The sequence below is a fragment of the Lynx canadensis genome, chromosome B1, assembly GCF_007474595.2.
Source record: "Lynx canadensis isolate LIC74 chromosome B1, mLynCan4.pri.v2, whole genome shotgun sequence".
NCBI lineage: Eukaryota > Metazoa > Chordata > Mammalia > Carnivora > Felidae > Lynx > Lynx canadensis.
Window position 1 is genome coordinate 186,452,808 of NC_044306.2, and position 15,826 is coordinate 186,468,633.

At 37.6% G+C, this 15,826-nt stretch overlaps 1 protein-coding gene across 1 annotated transcript in view; it reads left to right on the forward strand.

Moving 5' to 3' along the window:
- DHX15 (DEAH-box helicase 15) overlaps positions 1 to 15,826 on the forward strand; it is a 63,310-nt gene that overhangs the window by 17,594 nt on the left and 29,890 nt on the right. The window contains exon 4 of the mRNA XM_030314109.2: positions 13,668 to 13,827. Coding sequence (XP_030169969.1) covers positions 13,668 to 13,827 — 160 coding nt within the window. The remainder of the gene's footprint in view (positions 1 to 13,667; positions 13,828 to 15,826) is intronic.

Consider the following 15,826-nt stretch of genomic DNA (forward strand, 5'->3'; position numbering starts at 1 on the left):
GTTTCTGAAAGAGAGTACTGGGGGTTATATGAGAGCATGATTTGAAAATTCAACTTAGACTGGAAAAGAGAAGGTGGGATTTAAGTCAAGGCCTAAGTTGAAAGTAATAGTTCTCTAAGTGTAGGGATTGGGGTGCAGGGAGCAGAGCATTCTTGGCAGATGGAACAGCATTTTTAAAAACTTTCTGAAAGGAAGAAAAAAGCACTTGAGAAGACATTGCAGTCTATATATTCTTTAAAGTGTCCAAATGATTTGTGTATGTCAGCATTTCCATGCCAAATCACTTTTGAGATGTTACAGGACTGGTTTATGGAAAGTATGGATAATTAAAGATTGGTTTCTTTCTTTTGCCTAGTTGGAGTATAAACTCTTTAGGAACAGAGTTTGTGTCTATGTCTGTATACTTATGCATGGAACTTAAAAAAAATTCCGAGTTGGAAAAGGCAACAGAAGAGTGAAACTTGTCAATACAATGTAGAGTGTGGGTGAATCTTAGACATAATTGTGAGACATGGGTAGCTTTTTCATGAAAAGACATTTTCCCCTATTTCTTGGTAGAGAGGGTATAGTGATAGTGTAATTTGGTGTATACAGTTTATAATTCGCCTCTTATTCTGAATCTTTTGCTTTTGGGTATCAGATTCCACAATTGAAAGGAATCTGTCCCAGGCTAAGGAATTGATCTGGGGTAGTGTTAATGAAACAGAAAGTGTTATGGTTCTTTATTCAAGGACACGTGTTTGTTCTTTAAGACTGCACCATCCTGAGTTGTTATTTGTGTATATGTAGCTTCAGGACAAGCTGCTGGAGAAATCGAGAAAAGTAAAGGACAGATCATAGTTTAAATCTATAATTGTGAGTGATAAGGAGAAATGAACAGTCTTGGGTCTTAAGGTGTGGTAAACTCCTAGAGAGCTTGAGGGAGAAAAATTTTGAACAAATCAGCCAAAGAAGTGCTATTCTACACAATATGGGTCGGAAATTTTTAGCATTGTTTAATCTCCAAAAGGCAATCTGGACAAGAAGATGAAAGAAAATCTAAAAGTACTTATTAAATATGAGATTCCAGGACAAACATTGCTACAATATGGAGCTGGCTGGTGCAGGACCTTTAAGGTTGACACTGGGGAAGGTTTACCAGGCATTGCCATAGCAGATCCCCATAGCAGATTGTTTGGGGCCTGTGGAAACAACAGTTTGAGGGGCCAGCTGCATAAAGACTACTTAAGCGATTCAGAGCGGGTTTTCAACAAGGCAACCTCGTTATTAAACTGATGAGAAGAGAATCAAGAGCAAATACATCCTAAACCACATCCTAAGATTATAGGGCCAGAATTGTGTCCTAGCTTTGCCACCTATTAGCTCTGATCTTGGCAATGTTAATTAACCTCCCTGTGCTTACTGCTTTTTCAGAAGATAGAGCTAATCATAACTACCTCATACGGTTGTTCTGAGATAAAATACATTAATTTGTGTACAGCCCTTAGAGTAATTCCTATCGCCCAGCAAGTGCTAAGTCAACATTTTTACTTTTGCTGCTGCCGATAGCAGGGGTAGATTTCCAGTTGGAGAAATTATTGGATCTTATTAACCGGTTAACCCAGTTAATTAAAAAGAAACATAAAAACAACTTAATGAAGTTCCTTTTAACGCAGCAGTTGAATTACAATATAGGGGTTTTAACTTGAATTAAAACTTGACATTACTTATCATTATGAAATGGATGAATCCAAATCTTTTAGGGCTGGAGGTAAGCTGTGGAAACAGACCATTAATTACATAAACACATAGAATGTTTATTATTTATATAATACATAGTTACATATGTTTATATAAACATAAAATATACATTATTTTAATTATATAAACATCAATTATAAATTAATTTCTCAAACATCTATTTTAGTAGGCTTTGTTCTAATTCAGGTATAGCACTGGGATTAGATAAAGGTAATTTTGACTAAATCTTTAGAAAGGGGTGGTAATAAAGAGTAAGTGCAGTTATTTACCATTTACTTATTTCCTGTCAGACTAAAAACTCGTTATTGTCACCTAGAGTTAGACTTCTTGGGCTTTTGTTAATTCATAGAAAGCTAACATGATTTCCTAAAGGTATGCATGTATTATTACACTTGACCTTTGTGTTTGACTTAGGTAATTACAAGGGTTTAGTTACAGTAGGCTCTTTGTTTACCTTGCTAACATCTTACAAAATATTACATAGAACGTATGCATTTGTACTAGCCCTCTGTGAATTGTGTTGTGAGGATGATAGAGTATTTCTTTCAAAATTTTTGAAAACTTGAGGAATGGGCAGTGTATTTCGAAACAGTGATTTAGTTGCCTTCTATTGTTGTTAATTTCTTAGGCATTTCTTTTGCTTGATTACATACGTAGCTGACTGAAACACACCAGTTGTATTTCAGCTGTTTGCCCAAATAAAACTATGTTTTGGATGCCGATGTTAAGCATTTCAGCTGAGAACCAGGAGGCTGTCTATACATGTGACAAGTGGGGTTTGATGTTTTCTGTTTGCTTTCTTTTTGTCCATTTTTTGGCATTAGAAATACATTAAAACATTGTAGATTCCACATTATTCAAAATATTGTGTGGTACCTTTCCATGTGACTATTTACATCTAGTAGTTGTCATTGTACTCAATATCCTGCTATATATAGGCTGTTGTGATTGTAGTAAGAGGACTGTTGTTTCGATGTATCAAATTGAACTTGATCCTATATAAATGTTGACTTATCCCATTACAGATGAAGGCAGCATTAAGTACATAAAAGAACTGTGGTAGTGTCACTGGTTCTTCTCTGACTTGGTTGGGGGGCTTAAGCTGTGAGGCAATTAAGAAGATAGTTTGACTCAGTCACATGAATTGTGTAGATGATTTCACAGAGACAAGGTGTTTCATCTCATTGGAACTGAGAAGGGTGGGAAGGCTTAGGTAGGCAGATTAACTAGGCAGATGAGCTAGGTTTTAAGTAGAGTAGAAGTTCCCACGCTACCTTGGTTCACAGCATCAGTGCTTAATAATGTCTCACTAATTTTTCATGGTAGCCTAGGCCTGAAGAAATAACTAAGAAGTCCGTTTATTTAGTAGTTCGGTCCTAAAAACTTACTAATAATATTTATGTCCTAACAACTTAGTAGCCATTTAAACAAACACCACACATACATCGGGAAAATACTTTTATTTCATTCTTAACTACCGTTGTCTATTAGTGTGATGTCTGCGCCAGTCGAACACTGCAGTTTCTTAAACTTTGGGGTCACATTGGATACGGCCACCTTTATTTATTATTCCACACTGATATTTGCCTTATATTTGCTTTTTATTATAGCAATGATCAGAAATTGAGCTTTTGAAAGGTAATATCAAAAGGAATATAGCATAATGAACTACTTCTGCTAGTAGTTCCTGTGGCATCCCATTTTGAGTGTATGGAAAACAATAATTAATATAAATTGTTTGGAATCATTAAGGTGAGAACATAATTAGTCTTCTCTCTGGACGTAGGATATCATGGAGCAAATTGAAGCAGTTTACTAATAGCAAGTTAAGTGACCTGTCTTTACTCAAAGAAGGAAGTCGTTTTCTCCTGACTGGATGTATAAATAGATGTTATACAGTAATCTAAATTTGGACTGTGCTAGGGGATTATGCATAAGCTGTCCTTCAGGAGATCTTAATATTGAACACAAGTGTATTTGATTTTTTTTTTTTTTAATGCTTATTTTTGAGAGACTGAGAGAGCACAAACAGGGGAGTGGCAGAGAGAGGGAGACACAGAATCTGGAGCAGGCTCCAGGCTCTGAGCTGCCAGAACAGAGCCCGATGTGGGGCTCAAACCCATGAACCATGAGATCGTGACCTGAGCCAAAGTCGGATGCTTAACCGACTGAGCCACCCAGGTGCCCCTATTTTGATTTTTTAAAGTGCTGCGTTCACATGTATCAAGTTTGTAAAGTGTTCTTGTTTTTTAACATCATAAAACTATATAAATTGAGAAATACAGTGCTAGCATTTTGGACACATACAGAAGACTTTAAGTTAGTGATGAATCCAGAAATAGCCAGATTACCTTAAAGAGGTGAGTAATTTCCTATTAAACTGATTTATATGTACTTAGAATAGATGGTCAGTTCTCTTATTTTTGTACCCACGACATATAGAAGTAAATGATATTGGAAGAAATTGTTGGAGGAAGGTAATTTGATGACTTTCAGTAGCTGCTGAATAAGTACAATAGCATTCACTGTGAACATGTTTAAAAATTGGTAATTGACCATTTCATTATGTTGGTATTGTGAAAGATGGGTAGCGTGTGGGTGTTAGACTCACCATATTTATAGTAGTGAAAAGAACTGTATTTTATAAAGTCACTATACTATATGTTTCTTTCTTCTAATATAGTTCCTGGCAAGCGCATGCTGTTTTTAGCTTTGTCATTTCTTCTGTTTCCTTTACCGCTGTTACTTAAACCGTATTTTACTTATAGGGGCTTTAAACAAAAATAGGTTAGATGATACGGGGGGGGAAGAGAATAAATTTTTTGGGGGGGGTTATAGTCTTAGAAGTCTTGATTCATTATAAAGAATATTGCACACAAAGCTGTTTGTGTAGCCATTTTAATGTGGGTAGTTTTTATCTTAAGTTTATTTATTTTGAGAGAGGCCCGCATGCATACACCCAAATGAGGGAGGGGCAGAGAGAGAAGCCCAAGCAGGCTCCACACTCGGTGTGGAGCCCCATGCAGGGCTTGATCCCATGAACCTTGAGATACTACCTGAGCTGAAACCAAGAGTCAGATGCTTGACTGACTGAGCCACCTGGGCACCCCTAGTTTTTCTTTTTCTTTCCATTTTTTTTTTTTTTTTTAACATTTATTTATTTTTGAGAGACAGAGCAAGACAGAGCATGAGTGGGAAAGGGGCAAAGAGAGAGGAGGACACGGAATCCGAAGCAGGCTCCGGGCTCTGAGCTGTCAGCATGGAGCCTGATGCTGGGCTCAAACCCACAGACTGTGAGATCATGACCTGAGCTGAAGTCAGATGCTTAACCAATTGAGCCACCCAAGTGCCCCCTATTTTTTCTTTTAATAGAGCCACTCATATGACTAGATTGGATTGTAGTGGGTTAATCTAAAGATTTTAGTAAACAGTAGTAAAAATTTATACAAACCTTAAACAGGTTCTGAATTATAACTTAAAACTTGTACATTCATTCATCAGTCTGTTAATGTAGGACTGACACCTTTTCCTTGAATATGGACCCTTTGTTTGGAGTTGAATTATGTAGTAAAATGTCTAGATCTTACCGTGGTATTTATAAACTTCACACACTTACAGAATACACAAGCGTTATCTTTCTGGAAATCAAGAGAATTCACCCTTTGAAATTCTAGAATTCCAGACTGCTTTTGCTCTTATAGTTATGTCAAGCATTTGATAGTTGTGTGTGTGTGTGTGTGTGTGTGTGTGTAACAACTTTTTCAAGCTTTTCTGAGCACATAGCAGGACATGCATATAAAACTCTTTTCTGTGCTAAGAGTTTACCATTTCATGTCAAGTATAATTACGTTGACCCAACTGGTAGGAACAGAGATGTGGCTATACCACTGTATGTTTTAAAGAGGGTATGATTATCTCGAGGATTTATTCATTAGATAAGAGGTAATTAAGAGTGTAGTGTGGACTTCTATATTGAGTATTTAACAGGTGTCAGACAATTGGTATACTAGGTTCTTTTAAATACATTGTTTTGTTTAATTTAAACAAGAGCGACCGTATTCTCATTTTACAAATAGAGCATGAGAGAAGTTGATCTTGTTCAAAGTCAGCTGCCAGTAAGAAAGCAGGGACTTGAACCTAAGTTTGTCTTGCATCAAGGATATATTCTTAACCACTGTTACTCCTCAACCATCCTCATTCCTCATCTCCATGTAATTCTTTTATATGTAAGTATTTGGAAAGTGGTAATTGTAATTAGATTAAACAGTACCAGTCATTTATAATAGATAAACTTCAAAGTAGGTACCAAGAATTTCTTTGGGTCATGCTGTGTCAAGTTTTGGATTCTTAAGAAATGCAGTTTTATATTATCTGCATATTTAATTATGCCAGAATAAAGTCTATACTTTGAAAGGTAACCGAATCCTAACAGTATTGTAATGGCACTACATAACTAGGATTTTCAGAACTAAAGATTAACTTCTTCAGTGTTTATAGCAGGGCTGGTGTAAGACATGGCTGCTGATTTCACTTATATTGTTCTAGAACAGTAAAAATAAAGTTGCCCTATTTTAATGACTGTATATAGTTTGTCAGATTCTATCGATGGATACTCAGATTTGTGGTCTTTGCTATTAAAAACACTTGCTGCCCTTAGTACCCTCTTAGAACCTTGTACACGCATTTTTTCACACATGCATAAATATATGTCTGAAATGAATTCCCTACAGATGAAATTGGTTGGGGCACAGGGTGTCTTTGAATTTTATTAGATTGCCAGATTGCCCTTCATAGATGTATCTACCCCAACCAGTAAATAATGAGCATGCAAGTGTCTATTCCTGTATTCCTTGCTGACACTGTGTTGTGGAACTTTTTTTTTTTTAATTTTTTATTAATGTTTATTTATTTTTGAGAGAGACAGAGACAGAATGCGAGTGGGTTGGGGCAGAGAGAGAGGGAGACAACAGAATCTGAAGCAGGCTCCAGGCTCCGAGCTGTCAGCACAGAACCTGACCCGAGGCTCGAACTCACAAGCTGTGAGATCATGACCTGAGCTGAAGTCAGACGCTCAACTGACTGAGCCACCCAGGCACCCGTGGAACTTTTTATATTTGTCAGTATTATAAGTGAAAAATGAAATGTTATTATGGTTTTAGTTTGCATTTCTTTTGTATGAAATCGAAATCTTTACATGTATTTATAGCCATTGGTGTTTCTTTTTGAATCTAAGACCAGTGCTTTTCTCAACTTTCCAAAAGTATTGCTACCTGCTTGACTGACAGTCATTTGTAAAGTGGTATTTTAAAATGCATCCCAATCACAGAGAAGGTAAATTTGAAAAAGTGTAGAGTACTATAGGATTAATAAAACTTGGTGTCTGTTCATATTCTTTGCCCATCTTTTTATGGTTAGCTGGCCTTTTTCTTTAAAAAAAATTTGTTTTAATGTTTATTTTTGCGAGAGAGAGAGAGAGAGAGAGAGAGAGAAAGAGCGCGAGCGAGCAGGGGAGGGGCAGAGAGGAAAGGAGACACAGAATCTGAGGCAGGCTCCAGGCTCTGAGATGTCAGCACAGAACCTGATGTGGGACTTGAACCCATGGACCAGACTGCGAAATCATGACCTGAGCTGAAGTCTAATGCTTAACCAACTGAGCCACCGGGGTGACCTGAGCTGGCCTTTTTCGTATGGATCGTAGGTGCTTTTAACAGAATAGCTTTCTCGATAGAAGTTGCAATTTTCTTTTCCTTTTTTTTTTTTTTTAAATTTTTTTTTTTCAACGTTTATTTATTTTTGGGACAGAGAGAGACAGAGCATGAACGGGGGAGGGGCAGAGAGAGAGGGAGACACAGAATCGGAAACCGGCTCCAGGTTCTGAGCCATCAGCCCAGAGCCTGACGCGGGGCTCGAACTCACGGACCGCGAGATCGTGACCTGGCTGAAGTCGGACGCTTAACCGACTGCGCCACCCAGGCGCCCCAGAAGTTGCAATTTTCTTAACAAAATTGGCATTCTGTATTTAAGTTCTAATTTTTGCTCCTGTTTTTTTGCTTTGTTTATCACACTTCATACCATGTAGAAACTTGAATTTTATACAAGTGCTTTTAATGAATTGAATTATTTGAATCCATGTGTTCCACTATTTACTGTTTTAGTTTGTTTTATACATCTTTGATCAATCTGGATATATATATATAATATATAAAATATATATATTATATATATATTTTTTAGTTTATTTTGAGTGAGAGAGAGGAGAAAGAATCTTATGCAGGCTCTGCACTGTCAGCACAGAGACCTACTTGGAGCTCGAACTCATGAACTGTGAGTTCATTACCTGAGCAGAAATCAAGAGTTGGATGCTTAGCTGACTGAGCCACCGAGGCACCTCAATCTGGAATTTTTTTTAGATGGATGTAAGGTTTGAGGTAGGGATTCAGGAAGGCGCACAGTCTCTATCTCAATATATTCCCTCATCAGAAAACATAACACTGAGTTATTGGGGGTTATTTCCCCATATTGACACATTTTCATTACTCATAATTTGAGCATTAGTCATTGAGATTCATTCAAGTTATAAATAATTTGATAGAGTTCATTAAAAATTTAAAACTTTCTGGTGTACATTTTGGGAAACATTTTCACCTTTCTGTGGGATCTTTTTTATGATTCGTTCTTTGAACCAGACCACTTGAGAGATATTTCAAAAAACTCTTATGTATATGTAAACACAAAAGTAAACAAATAATCCCTTTGCAGTATCTCATGTTTTGCCATACTTGGTTCACGTCAGAATTGGTGATGCTGGTGTGAGGTTTGGCACTAGTTGTACTATGCCATTTGCGTGTGCCCGTTACAAAAAAATACTCAAGTTGATACTACTCAGCACGCTGAGGTTTTTTTTGGTTTATTTTCTTAATTAAACAGGGTTGGAAATATGAACTGCTTTTGACTTGCTTTCCAAGCATGTTTTTGCTGCTTTAGGCATCTATTTAACATGCCTCTTATTTGCCTTGACTTAGAGTACTGTTTCTCATGCTTTAGCGAGCGTCAGAGTCACATGAAAGCTGGTTAGAATAGATTGCTAAGCCTCATCCCCAAATTTGTGATTAAGTGTGTCAGGGGGCAAGACCCAAGTTTTGTATTTCTTTTTTTTTTTTTAATTTTTTTTTTAACGTTTATTTATTTTTGAGACAGAGAGAGACAGAGCATGAACGGGGGAGGGTCAGAGAGAGGGAGACACAGAATCTGAAACAGGCTCCAGGCTCTGAGCTGTCGGCACAGAGCTCGACGCGGGGCTAGAACTCGCGGACCGCGAGATCATGACCTGAGCTGAAGTCGGCCGCTTAACCGACTGAGCCACCCAGGCGCCCCCCAAGTTTTGTGTTTCTAACCAGTTCTCAGGTAATACAGATGACTTTTTTTTTTCTTTTTTTTTTTTTAAATTTTTTTTCAATGTTTATTTATTTTTGGGACAGAGAGAGACAGAACATGAACGGGGGAGGGGCAGAGAGAGAGGGAGACACAGAATCGGAAACAGGCTCCAGGCTCTGAGCCATCAGCCCAGAGCCCGACGCGGGGCTCGAACTCACGGACCGTGAGATCGTGACCTGGCTGAAGTCGGACGCTTAACCGACTGCGCCACCCAGGCGCCCCTACAGATGACTTTTTAAGCGAGTCTTTGTTTCAAGACCGGAAAACACTGGATAACAGGGTATCCAGTCAAATGTAGAATTTGACTCTCTTGTGCAATTTTCAATTATTAGTTTGTCATTGAAACTTCAAAATTAGGTAATCACAGTTGTAATAGCGTGACACCCTATTTTTGTGACTGATGCCTTAGTCTGCATAAATACTCCATGATTATTATGAAAGGTGGTAAAACTTAAAAGGAAAATGGTTATAATTCATAGGATCACTAGTACCTGGTTCTGCCTTTTTCTATGCTCTGTGTTAGGTTATTTATTTATTTATACATACGTGGAGGGCCTCATCTATTTAGTAGTACAGCAGATCATCGGGTAGCTTTTCTTTTTTTCTCAAGGTTAATAAAGGCCTTAATTTCTCTCTCTCTCTCTCTCTCTCTCTCTCTCACACACACACACACACACACACACACACACACACACACACCCCTCTGTGCATAATTTAACAAGGAAAGAAAAACAAGAATCCATAAAGGATACGAGGGAGCAGTTCTGTTAAAACACAGATAAAGTGCTGTTCCATACAAAACAGCATAAAGAATAAGAAGTCACTCTGAACACGAAGAAAATCATCTCATAAATCATGTAGCCAAAGTTGCCAGTAAATCTGGTATTGGCTCAATTAGGCAAACTGCTGGATCCTTCCGTCTGTTTTCCTCTCTGTAGCATAAGTAAATGACACTGACAGCAGGCCAGAGGGGTCTAGATGGAAGGAGGAGTACAGAGAGGGAGGAAACCTGGGGATGGTGGGTTTGTGGTCTTGCTCCCTGCCTCCCCTCTGGTTTTGAAATAGGCCAGGTCAGTTGGTTGTGGTCTTCATTATTTCTGACATTTTTGACCTGTTGAACTTGGGTCTTGATCTAGACCCTCATCCCCTCTAGTTTGCCAGTGAATATGCCTATACTTTGAACCTCTTATTGTACTTTGAAAAGTCCACAATGTTCGCAGAGTCAATGGCTTAAATTCATACTAGTATACTTTTTATTTAAAATTTCAAAACCTCAGACATATAGCACACATAGAAGAATTTACTGTGTATAAATATAATACAGTGGTAACGACTGCCTCAAGCCTAGTAATCAAAGCATGCCATAAAGGAGTCTGTGATTGTGGTGACACACAACAGAAGGATTGTCACAAAACTCTCAAGGCCTAACACACCAGTTTTCCAATAAAATATACTTAAGTTTTTCAGATGTTAATAAGATACTCCAGTAGAGACAGAATTAGAATTTTGAAGTGATACATGAGAAAGATATTAGTTAGATCTAAGGCAGAAATCTGTCCAGGTTTGGCATACACTTAAAGAGGGCATTGCTCAGTTTTCAAGTCAGATGGGGAGGGGGAAAAGGACATAGCTGTTTTTGGAGGACACTTTTATGTGACTTGCATCTGGTGCTGGGTTATTGATAGATCTACTTCTGTTTCCCTGATTTAAAACAAAAGGCCACCTAAGGGTTGGGATCAATTAAATCAGGGCCAAAAAAAAAAAAAAAAGTGCGGATGACTAACAGCATCCACTGTAGACGAAGAAGGACAGAGAAGAGTAATACTTTTGTTTGTTTTAATATAATCTCTGTTCAGTAGATCACAAACTTTTTTTCCCTGTGTTTCCAACTCCCACCCCCACACTAGCTAACTTTTTGCTATTGTATTTATACGTACATTTTCTTGGGACTTTGAGGAGAGTGTGTTAATGTAGGAGGGGCCCAGGATTGGGAATCAGTACAGTGATAACTAGTCTTAATATGCTGCTTAATTGGCTTCAAGACCCTGGAAAGATTAACTACTAATATTGAATTTTGTTCATTGGAAAAGCAGCAGTATTGACTGTATTTTTAAGAGACCTTTCAACTTTAAAAATGTAGTTTTTCCTGAAGTTCTCTATAGCACAAACAGTAAGTTTCTTATATTCCTGGGATAACAGGATAGTAGTAGATAACAGTAGCATCTCGTGGAATTGGATCATTGGGTGATGATCGAATATTGAGGTACTAGAGTAGTGTTGACAGTCTGTCTCTGGAGTCTGGAAGTCTGAGGGTTTGGTTGACCATTTAACTGAGTACATACACTATGCCTAGTTTCTAATAAAACATGGCAAATAGTTCCGTTAATGTACAGTATTGGTGTTCTGCCATTTACACCAGTTTGTTCTCAGCATTTGTTCTCAGAAAAATATAAAAGAATGAGTATTTGGGTTAACTGTGCTTTTGAATGCCTTTACTTTATGCTGTTGAAGCTTGAGGAGTCTGAGCAGGAAAAAGATCAAAATAAAGAGAGTGGCTTTTTATCTTAATGTGTTTCAAGGAGTTTTCAAGTTCAAGTCTGATCTGTTACCAGTTCTGTGACTTTCTCATATTTTTAGTATGTGAGATTGAAGGTACATTTTTACAGTCTGAGGGTCTTACAGACTGGTAGCTGTTTGGTGGTTATTGCCTGTGAATGCTTGAACTTGATCTAACTGTACCTATTTCACTTCACTTAAGTAAGTAATGTGCTACTGTTGGAACTATGTATTGAGGTAACTTGCTAATTAAAATGTCTTCAAAAAGATGACACTAGGATTCTATTTTGAAATGAGTAAACTTGGAAACTGAGCAGTATGGTGGTGTAAATTTGATAGTATTTAAACAAATATTTATTGTTTGACAAGTGACCAATTTGGTTTTTGTTTTTTTGTTTTTTTTTCCTTGCCTTGCAAGGCAACAGACAAGCGCTTTGTTGAGTCTGAGGAAGTTACTCGCAAAGTAGATGAAAACTGTATTACGTTTTGCTACTGAGATAATGTGGAAAAGGATTGCCTGTCTTATGTCAGTAATCACATCTGAAGGCAGGAGAAGTTCTAAATATCCTCAAATAGATCAAAGCTATTTCAAAGCAACTACAGGCTCTAGTGTAGCTGATTCATGCTCTGTGCTGCACTGTCATTAAGGCATTGAGTCATAGTTTAATTGGCACTGGTTTTTTTTTTCATGGTCTTAATATAAAATAATCTTGCAGGTAGTGCTGTGTCAACTCCAGAAACGTAGTTTGCTTTAAAAAATATGGCCAAAGAAGAAAGAAGCCTAAAATATATTGAGTAGGATGGGTTTGTTTGCCAAAAGTCTTACTAAATTTAGAATTAAGTTCAGGTGAATTAAAGAGAAGGCTTCACTTCTATTGTACATTGTCAATTTGGTGAATTTAAGTACTCCAACAGATGGCATTAGCTAAAAATACCAAGTTGGTCCGTGAAAGATTAGGTTAGGCTATTGTGTGAAAAGTAGAGACCCAAAATAGCAAAGTCATAAATGATGACTTCAGATTTTTATACTGTTTTTCAATTTGTAAATAAACACATTAATTGAATGAACTGTGACTTCAGCATTTGCAGGTGGACTTTATTTGGTCCACATGCCAAACAAAATATGGTTGCTTTGTAGCAGGTGGAGTAGAAGGGATGGGAGATGGCTGCCCATACCGGTATTTGCAAACCACACTTCATCTGAGTGCTACATTAGCCAATTTGTCTTGAACCTTCTCTAAACCTGGTTTCCCTCTCTAGTTCATTGATTTAGCAGATGTCCTTTGCCTTTCTCTTTCATACATATTTATCAACATTTCTATAGCACTAGTGCTGCCCCTTATTATCCCATGAATGTATTCCTTTTTGTGCTTCTTTGGCATCATTTCATTGAATTGGGTGGGGCTTGGGAAAAGAGATGGTAGACTTACATGCTCTTTTAGCTCTTTTGAACCTAGTGGCCTATTGTTAGCGTAAGTGGGGAATTACTGAGGCTTTAAACAAATGTAAATTTGCATGTGGTAACATTTTAGTGATGTTACAAAACCAGTGTCTTAGTTTTGTTTTGCAGGTTGAATATTTGTGTTTTAAATTTTGTACTTTAGACGCTCATTTAAGTGATGACTTTTGTTTTGGTATTTGTGTGAAACCACGTGATCATTATATTCCATAATCAGATTTAAATTTGTTAACACGTTTTCACCATTACAGTCTCACTTGACAAGATTGTGTAGTGTATGACTTGTTTCATATATACTCTTTAGAAATTTTTCTTGATGGTTAATTTTGCAATTGATTATGAAACAATAGCACATTTGTTTTGGGAGAAGGTTTAATTTTGATTTACCTGATGTCTTTGCGTTTTATTTTTATGTCATGAAGTTCAGTTTTAAATGCCCTAAACGAACCTTGACCAGCTTTTTTTTTTGTGGATATAGGTATATGACTGATGGGATGTTACTTCGTGAAGCTATGAATGATCCCCTCCTGGAGCGTTATGGTGTAATAATTCTTGATGAGGCTCATGAAAGGACATTGGCTACAGATATTCTCATGGGTGTTCTGAAGGAAGTTGTAAGACAGAGATCAGATTTAAAGGTGAAGTAATTTTTTTACTCATTTATTTCATAAAAAAAAGTACATATAAAAAACAGGACACATGCTGATTAATCAACTATAAAAGAAGGAACCAGTAAGTACCTGCATTGGCATTTTTCTTTGTTTCTAATATCCTTAGCTGTGTCTTCATTTTAGACTTTAGTATGATTCCACTTTTTAGTAGTGTATTTTGAAGCCAAATCTTTTCCATTTCTTTTTTTTTTATTAAAAATTTTTTTTAATAAACGTTTATTCATTTTTGAGAGACACAGACACAGTGTGAGTAGGGGAGGGGCAGTGAGAGGGAGGCACAGAATCTGAAGCAGGCTCCAGGCTCTGAGCTGTCAGCACAGAGCCTGACGCAGGGCTCGAACCCACGAACCATGAGATCATGACCTGAGCCAAAGTTGGATGCTTAACCGACTTAGCCACCCAGGCACCCCCACCCAACCCTTTATTAAATATAGAAACTTCTTCTTATTAAGGATCAAATCTTTGTTCTGTCCCAACATAAACACATCCGTTACAACTTGTCACGTTGGGAAGTAGGAACAACTGTACTCAGAACAAGCTGTTCCTCAGAAATGTGTTTACTTAACCTACTTGTCTCCACCAAGGCAGAGGGATTCTGGGTCTTAAAAATTGTTATCCTAGTTTGGTTTTGCTTCTAGAAATTTACATTTTTAAAGATTGAAGTACTGTGAGTAGTCATTGATTAAAACTTAGGAGCCGTTGAAGTTTGTGTTTTGTTATTTAATTGAAGTATAGTTGACACACTGTATTAGTTTCAGATGTGCAGCGTAGTGATTGGCAGTGACAGTTCTGGGTGCTGTGCTCAACTCGAGTGTAGCTACCAGCTGTCACCACAGTGCCATTACAGTACTATTGACTGTGTTCCCTGTGCTGTACTGTTCATCCCTGTGACCTATTCATTTCCATAACTAGAAGCTTGTACCTCGCACTCCCCTGCACCTATTTTGCCCATCGCTCCGCTTCCCTCTTCTCTGGCAACCACCAGTTTGTTCTTTGTATTTATGGGCCTGTTTCTGCTTTTTGCTTTTAGATACCACATATAAGTGAAATCGTGTGAACTATTAAAGGTTTTAGGAAGGAAAGTCAAAAAGTAGAAATTAACACTCTAGTAGAATAGTTAATGGGAAAGCTTTTATTCAAGTAAATTTTTAATGGCTTCTATAATGTGTGATTTACATGGAGGGAGGGTGACTGCATAGTTTTATATCCTTGCACCTGAAGAGCCTTTTGTGCTGTGGCTTTTTTACAACAGTGTAGAAAATCCCTGTTTAATTTTAGGAATTTTTAATTTTAGGAATTTTTCTAAAGAAGTCATGCTTATTAAAGATGATTTGGGGGTGCCTGGGTGGCGCAGTCGGTGAAGCGTCCGACTTCAGCTCAGGTCACGATCTTGCGGTCCGTGAGTTCGACCACCGCGTCAGGCTCTGGGCTGATGGCTCAGAGCCTGGAGCCTGCTTCCGATTCTGTGTCTCCCTCTCTCTCTGCCCCTCCCCCCTTCATGCTGTGTGTCTCTCTGTCTCAAAAATAAATAAACGTTAAAAAAAAAAATTAAAAAAAAATAAAGATGATTTGGAGAGAGGAGAGTAAATTTATATCTGCCACATATTTTTTTTATTTTTGCATCCTATGTTTTCTGTGTACAAGGTTGTCATGTCCTGTTTTAATAAACATAGCAGTAGTCGTACTATTTATTAATGTTGCTTTTACCAATCCCTTTTATACATTATGTTAACCTTATGTAAACATAAATATGTATTTTATAAACTTGGGTTTTTTTTTTTAATGTTTATTTATTTATTTTGAGAGCAAGAGAGAGAGCGTAAACGGGAGAGGGCAGAGGGAGGGAGGGAGACAATCCCAAGCAGCCTTCGTGCTGTCAGCACTGTGCCCAGCACAGGGCTCGATCTCATGACTGTGAGATCATGACCTGAGCTGACATCAAGAGTTGGGTGCTTAACCAACTGAG